We start from the raw sequence: 8,721 nt of genomic DNA on the forward strand, positions 1-8,721 counted from the left end.
ATCGTGTTGTTGACCAGTATCTAAACGTTTTCACTGTCATGCAAAATTTTTTGAATATTAAATCTTAAAAACCAGAACCGAAAAATTAATTCAAGACTAAAGGTTACACCAATTCAATTTACCGAGTCCCGTCGGAACGACTGTCCTCTCATCCCAGACTCTAGAAATTTAGCCGGACATGGTTGCGGAAATAAATAAACAATTTTGGGTTTATGGATTAAATAAAGACAATAATTTAAAGAGATGTTTGAAGAAAAAGGTAAAAGCTTGAAATTATAACAATGGTAGAAAATAAATGACAGAAAATAAATGTGTAAAAGTAAATGAACCTGAAGATAAAAGCTGGAATATAAAACTAAATTAAAGACTTCAAATGGCGACAAGATTTGATCCAAGTGTTAGATAGATTGTGGGCCTAAGCACTAATTGTGTAGTAGTTCCCCGATGTGAAAATCTACTACTTTTACAATGCTGATTTATGCTTAAAACTATGAAAGAATAAATTGCACAAAACTTGTATATCAAAACTTGGACACTCAATTCTTCTAAAAGCTAACTATATATAGTGTAACATATGCTGAACTGCAGTCCTAAATAGGTAGAAATCGTGAGACGAAAATATGGAGGAATGGGGGAAGACTAGGTTCTTTTGGTTGCAATTTTTCAGGGGCCGAACTGCATGGTGTATGCCATGGTGCTTGTGGCGGTCGCCACAAGTGCAATAAGAGGATCATGGTTGTTTTGTACTGCATGACGGACACCATGGTATGTGTGGCAGTCGCCACGGATTTTTGACTGCATTTTCTGCATTCCTTTTCTCTCTCTAGCGGGCTCCATGACTACCTAGTCATGGTTGGGGCCATGGCGAGCGCCGTATAGGTGGCCATCAGTGTAGTTTTTCCATTTATCTCTATTTTTCGTCGTTTTCGTCCAATTTCTTCATGTATCGACTTCTACTCGTAAAGTACCTGAAACATACACAAATTACCAGCATAATACTACAAAATGCGGCAAAGTGATACTAAAACATGCGCAAATCAAGTCAAAATAAATTATGTGTTTCAGTGTTATCAATAACAAGTATAAAAGGTGGGTTAAACAGAGGAATAAGAATAACTCGGTTTTTAGAGAAAATTTACCCATTATGAGTCTTTTTGACTTGCATAAGAGGAGTTATCAATTAAGGTTCTTGTATAAACATTTGGCGCCCACCAGTGGACACTAGGATGTACATATGTACTCGCAAAAGTACACAGTTTTACGTCATATGCCTGAGACCAGTGAGGCTTAATTTTAATCTCATAGCGAGGGCATGGGGCATGGGGACGTTCTAAGGAAAACTTGTGTATGAATTGCATGTCTTATCTGTCAAATGATTGCTAGTTTATATAGTATTTTTGGTATGATTTGTGTCTATAAGATCTATTTATTGGCCATTACGACATATCTTCCTTTATATGTATAAAATTATATATTGGGAATTAAGTTCCCTATCTCTTTTTATGATACCGACCACTTATGTCAATTTAACACAACTTAAGTGCTTTGTCTACGAGACCGGTGACAGTGTCTCTAGAACCCGAGTATAGAATCGGCCTAGTAAATTACTCTGGATGTACACATCCCCTCAAACATGAGGCTCGTAGGGGAAATATGTTTAAGGAAAAAAAGTCTTAATATCTCAAATCAGGATTTGGTAAGTGTTGGTGTAAGCCCTAGAGGCCAATACTTTTGGTACTTGTATCGAATTATTTATTAATAATAAAAGGCTTTTTCTTTATTATGTTTGTTTAATAAAGTCCCTAGAATATCTAGTCCATTTAATGTATCAAGTGTGACTTAATCATGAGATCACATTAAACATAAGGACACTATTCTTAAAGTATCCGTAGTCGAGCTTTATTGTGAAGTGGGATAACATTAAAACATTAAGACTATTATGTTTGTAGACTGATGATCACATCTCATGGATCATGGATAAAGAGTTATCAAGTCTTAAACATAGGTATGAATATTAAGAGTAATATTTATACTGGATTGACCCGCTATGAGAATACTATATAGAATGTTATGCAAAGTGTCATAAGTTATTCTCATGGTGATAATGGTGTATACCACTCTTCGACCTGAAACCACTATGGACCTTAGATATAGAGTCAAGTGCTTTATTGTTGATCCAACGTTGTCCGTAACTGGATAACCATAAAGACAGTTGATGGGTACTCCACGAAGCATGCTGAGGGACATGAGTGACCTAGATGGGATTTGCCCATCCTGCGTAACAGGATAAATGTCTATGGGCCCAATATTGAACTGGACAAGGATGACACGGTCTATGCCTTGTGTTCAATATAGACATAAGGGCAAAAGGGTAATTATACACATAATTATTATCACAGAAGGATTTGTCAGATCACATGACATTTTCGTGACTTGGGTAGCAGTGATGTGTTGCTAGATACCGCTCACTATTTATCATGTTAAATGCGTGATTTAATATAATTGCCAACGTGGCGAAAACCTACAGGGTCACACACAAAGGACGGATTGATGAGAGATAGAGTAACTAAGGGACATCGTAACGTACGATGTACTTAAGTAGAATACGAAATATGGTAAGGTACCAAATACTTAAGTGATTTTGGCATATTATGAGATATGGGCCAAAATACACTTAAGTGGGTTTTTTAGCTTGAAGCCCACACAAGTGGTTCTATAAATAGAACCCTTGGATAGAAGCATTGTCACTCTAATTGGAATTTTGTTTCCCTCTCTCTCTCTCTCTCTCACTCAAAGCCTTTATTCGTAGCAGCTAGCACTGAGATTGAAGGAATCTGTTCGTGTGGACTGAGTAGAGGCGTTGTCATCGTTCAACGTTCGTGATCGCCACAAGAGGTAACGATTCTATCACTGATCATGCCCATTCATAAGGATCACTAAATGGAGAAATTTTAAATTCCACTGCGCCTTGGATGGCAATTCTCCTTCAGTAAGTACCCGACCCGATTAGATTTACCCGAGATGTACACAGTACCTCAAGCATGAGGTCGTAGGGGTAAAATGCTTAAGAGAGAAAAGTCAGGATATCTCAAATTGGGGTTTGGTAAGAACCCGACCCAGTTAGACTTATCCGAGAGGTACACACCCTCCCAAGCATGAGGCTCGTAGAGGCAATAAGCTTAAGGGGAAAAGTCATGATCTCGCCTAATTTCATTACTTTACGACCTTGATTTCACGAGAGAGAGAGAGAGAGAGAGAGATCAAAATGCATACAATTCTATAAGTAGGAGGCTCGTAGGGGCAAGATGGTTTAAGTGAGAGACCATGATATATAGGCTTTTTAGTCCCTCTAAAGTTATCTTAACATGGCGGGTTTGATTACTACATTTTGATATGTGTCGATATGTTCATATTTTACCTGCCTTTATTCCAACTTATGTTTGACTCATGTCTCTTAGTCTTTAGTGGGAGACTTATGTTTTAATGTTTAATGAGACCCGTAGAGGCAAGATTATTTAAGTGATAGAATGTGATATACATAATCTTTTAACTATTATTCTCCATCAATCTAGGTCAGGATAAGTTTGGCCAAGTTGATCTTAATATTTATGAGTCGAGTTAGTCTAATGACGACGCCCATCCTTGTTATGTTATGGAGCGATCTTTCTATCTTGGTGTAAGCTACTTATAGTCTAACAGTTTCTTGGTTTATCCTCTCCAAAGTGTGTTCAGGGTCTTCTTAGCTGATGATCGAGTTTGCTTTTAGAGTCGCCCTTGCTACTTTAGAGCAGGCTCTTCCGACTTTGTCTGAAGCTTCCTAGAGCTCGACTTATCTTTAAGGGGTGCTTATGTTTTATTATTTAATCCCCGATAAAGGTACAACATCTTTTTTTGGATATCACCATGTTATTATTGGCTCATCAACATCATCGAGTTTCAAGGAGTCTTTTTATAGTGAGAAAGTTTGAACAGAGAGCCCGACAAGTTATTGTCCTACGCTTTTGTGTTGAAGCCTTCTGAAGTATTTTACGATGAAACACAGATAGCCCAATGGGTTCTGGCTTTGAGCTCCCACTGAGAGCTTTTTGTACACTGAGAGCCTAGTGGGTTCCGACCTTGAGCTCACACTAAGAGCTTTTTTATTTTACACGGAAAGCCCAAAACGTTACGGCATTGAACTCACATTGAGAGCTTTTTTGTTATGCATAGAGAGCTCAGTGGGTTCTATCCTTGAGCTCAAATTGATAGCTTTTTTATTTTATATGGAGAGCCTAGTGGATTCCAGCCTTGAGCTTATACTAAGAGCTTTTTTATTATACATAAAGAGCCCAATTGGTTTCGGCCTTGAGCTCACATTGAGAGATTTATTTTTATTATGCATGGAGAACCATGTGAGAGCTTTTTTCAACGTTAAGAAGAATTTCATCTTTTGTTGCCAACGTTTGAAGTGAATTCCCTCAAACTTGAACGGTTTGTCAGAGACAGCAGCTGCAGAAGTACCAATAATTTCCTCGATATCCATGGCAGTTAGAAACATCTTAAAATTATTATTTTATGATTTTGAAAAAATTACCACTAAAGAAATTATCGGGTCGAATCGTGAATTAGATTTCTCTTTAAGATGTTTTGCGACACTGCTACAAGTTGTACAAAGTAGCCACTCAACCACGACGCCTCCAGATAATTCTATATTGTACAATTATTACTTACATGGTAGATAGCCGATCAAGGATTACATCCTCTGATTTTACTGACCAGTCGAGTATGGTATACAGACCACTCTTAGTATCTGATTTTTATACACGTCGTAGATGGCGCGAAGAAGCCACTCGAAAATTAAAAAAATAGAAAAGAAATTTTTATATGAATCGGAGATGGGAGAGACGAGAAAGATTTCAGAATGCGGAAATCTAGAGTTAAGAAAATGAATGCCTATATTTATAGACGAAAATCTGACCCCAAAAATTAAAAAAAACGTAAGGACATGGAAGGCAAGGCAAACCCGAACAAATAAGAATTATTGTTAGTTACATTACACCAATTAATTAATAATATACACCATACAAATATACAACACACAAATTATTAATATTAAATAATTTTTATCATTTTGGATCCCAAAAAATAATAGATTATCCAAGTCTAAGTCCAAACTCGACCCAGACCGAGTCAGTCAGACGATGACGGTGGCAGGCGTGTGTGTGATGGTTCTTATGGTGCATCATCATCTTTTCACAAAATTTCAGAAGAGTCAAAATTTTCATATATATATATATAAACACAACTAAAGTGTAGTATCCCTTCAATATGAAAATTTAGTGAACTTTTTTATATTCACCTCAACATATACTACTTATATGCTTATTTATTGTCAACTTAAAGCCAACAATTTTTTTCAATTCCCGGCTGTTCCTTTTATCTCCATCAACGAATGTAGAAAGTGACGTATTTAATATGTTTAATACTCAAGTTTATATTGGTCTCTTAACTCTTTAAAATATATCGGATTAGTTCTTTTTGTATAATTAATGACGAATTTAACGATTGATTTTTGAGTTTTTCCGTAACTAATTAGACAAAGAGGACTAATATGACACAATATGACACATTTTGAAAAGTTAAGGTATTAATATAGACCTTTGTTAAATTAAAGAACTTTTTTAAACTAAGGGAACAAAATGAACCTCAAGGTTAATCTACGAGATTAAAAAAGATATTAAACCTATTTAATAATATAGACAATGAAAAAAAAATAGTTGAACATAATGTGAACAATGAAACCATAATCGAACCTTATCAAAATAAAAAACTATTTAGAAGGCAATTGCAAATTCTTATATATTTTGAGTTTTTTTTGTCATTATAATTATATATTATATAACAGTTTGTAATATTTTGTTTTTTTAAACCTATATCCATTGTGCGCAATTGCAAAAGACTAATTTCTTGAGTCGAATAGATCAACAAGACAAAACTCTCTTTGAGAGGATTTAACAATGATACGTGTATAGAATTGGGTTCGAACGAGGACCTTCTCTGATTAAGCTAAAAGGTGTAATATTTGCTTTATCAAATATACTATACACACTTTTTTAACTTCCACTTAAGAAAATTTCAGAATCCGTTATAATTTGTAAAAAAATTGGTTGTAACAGGCCTTAAAAAATAACAAGTCAATCTATTCAAACTTCACTAGCTAAGTGTCTAACATATATATACTCTTCACCTTGATTGAAGGTATTAGACTCACTGATATTTCTACAGTTCCCCATCTTATCATGTTTTAGTTTAGATATGTTATCTTTTTCTGTCTTTTCACTTTGTGATTCTATTCTAGTAAGTCAAGTTTGTTTTTATCAAAACCCAATTACTATATAAACACATTTGTAATCAGTTTTGAGTATGAAATACTACAAATTATTCATTACTTCCGCTCTAGAAGCTTTAGCAGCAATAGTATCACATGTTAAAGTTTAATATACTAATGAATGTTATTATTGTTGTCGTCGTTTGATACAATGAAAGACGTCCAGTATGAAAGTTATACCATGTTATACTGATACACACATAAGCAATTGAAATATAAAGTTTGATTTAGACGGATCAAAATGCATGCATTTCAGCTACTGTATTCAAATTTCTATCAATAACATAAAACACCAAGTTCATCACGCACTTTAGATAATCTTAAATCCATCATCCATATTAAGAGATAATTTCACAACAACAAAAAACAAATGTACTAGCAATAACAAGAAAACCCATCGAGGACGATGAATCTATATAACATTCATTCATACTTGTCCATGCAACGAACCAACGAACTCCAAACTAACCTGTGCAACACCGCATAATACGGTAAAACATCATCGTCCATTCCACGTCATCAAAAATCTTACATATGAATCCACTGCGAGAGCTGTGTGGGGTTCACAATTCCCTTTATGTGGGTCCCATCCATCTTCATTATGCTTGCTACCTCACCGTAACTCTCATGCTCCTTTCTCACATCTGAACCTTCGGCTCGCGAGTACTCACCTGAGCCAACCCGGGAGTCGGGATAAATACCGGCTCGGGTTAACTTAGGATCAAACTTCTGTCCAAGTAGAGTCCCTTTCGTCAAGAATTCGTGAGCAAGATAACCGGCTAGAAGCTTGTTAGAACCTATCGGCTTATCCGGCTTATCGGCTTCATTGTGTTTGCGCTTTCTCGTGTTGCCAGGTGGCAACATCCTACGTGAATGGGGACTCTGACTCTGACTCATCATCATGGGTCGAAGTAGTTTTTTCTTGGTTAAGAAGGGTAAAATAGTAAAGTAGTGAATCCGAGGAATGAAATTCAAAAACCGGGTCCACAAGAGATGGGTTAGGACATAAAAATAAATAAGAAAAACAACTGTTGAAGATAACGAAAGCGACAACGGAAATCAAAAATAAATAATAGGAATAATAATTAAAAATGAACTAGAGAAAATTAAAAAGGTAGATGTGGTTAGGGGTTGTGGTTGATAGGGTAAAGAAAGAGGTGGATCAGGGAGGCGGCGAATCTGAAAAAGAGGGAAAGACACCACCGCGTGCGGCGGAGATAGATAGAGAGGATTATAGGGTTCAGAGAGAGAAGAGAAACTGTGATGATTTGGGGAAAAAGATTAGAGGGATGAGAAATTGGAATGAAAAGAGAGAGGGGAAAGGAATAATGTGGGAGAATAAAATGGGAGGCATGATATATTTATGTGGTGAGTTCTATTTACGTGATTGTCCCTAAGTGTTTGGAATATAACTATTATGACATTTCGGGTTGTATTCACTGTTTTTTTTCTTCGAGAACTACTGTTTCTTTTAATTTTACCAAATAATATTTTTGACTCAAATTTTAACAATTAATTACAAGTTATTTCCTCTGTTTTAGAATAAATATCAATTTAATATTTTATACATTTAAGCAAAGAAGACAAAAAAAATAAATAGCATTGTGATCTTATCAAACTAATACTATTAGTTATTAATACACTTTAATCAAATATTAAATATAAAATTTTAAAATTATATATATATATATATATTATATATATATATATATAATATATATATATATATTATATATATATATATGTATATATATATATGGATTGGTGGTCAAATTTTTTTTAATTAAAATATATTTAAAATTGAATAAAATGAATATTTAAAAATTATATATTTGATTACATATAATAAAGGAAGTTAAAAAAACACATTTCAAAAATTATTATACCAATTATCAATCATTATATATTACTGAGTGTTACATATAATAAAGGAAGTTAAGAAAACACATTCCAAAAATTATTATACCAATTACCAATCATTATACATTATTTAGTGTTATATTATTGATATTGTTCTGGCCAGATATATCTTCCTTAATTCGACCACATTTTCGTTGGTTTGGTCACCCTGAAATAGAATATTTCGGTTATGAACATATCAACCAATCGCTCCTATGACTTCTGAAATCTTCTCCTGACCACTAGAATATCAAAGTAGCTCTAGCTACTTCAGGTGTAGCATTAGCAACTTCTAGTCTACGGAACACAACTTCCCCTCGATTCAAAATAAACCCGGTCTTAATGCTCTTCTACAACTAGATCACATCCTTTCTCCATCGAGAGCAAGAACAACCCAAACGCCACCTCTCAGAGTTCCGACTCGGCTTTCTATGGAGCTACCTGAGATCTCACGC

General features: G+C 34.8%; 1 protein-coding gene across 1 annotated transcript; it reads right to left on the reverse strand.

Moving 5' to 3' along the window:
- Window positions 1–6,601: 6,601 nt before the first annotated feature.
- LOC127096733 (uncharacterized) lies at window positions 6,602–7,743 on the reverse strand. The gene has a single exon (XM_051035283.1). It carries the CDS (start codon window positions 7,268–7,270, stop codon window positions 6,896–6,898), a length of 375 nt encoding a protein of 124 aa, XP_050891240.1. The 5' UTR covers window positions 7,271–7,743; the 3' UTR covers window positions 6,602–6,895.
- Between the last annotated feature and the right edge of the window lie 978 nt (window positions 7,744–8,721).

This window comes from Lathyrus oleraceus, chromosome 6 (genome assembly GCF_024323335.1).
Source record: "Lathyrus oleraceus cultivar Zhongwan6 chromosome 6, CAAS_Psat_ZW6_1.0, whole genome shotgun sequence".
Lineage (NCBI taxonomy): Eukaryota > Viridiplantae > Streptophyta > Magnoliopsida > Fabales > Fabaceae > Lathyrus > Lathyrus oleraceus.

Coding starts and splice junctions, on each gene's coding strand:
- LOC127096733 (XM_051035283.1), bottom strand. CDS start 7,270: ATGATGATGAGTCAGAGTCAGAGTCCCCATTCACGTAGGATGTTGCCA.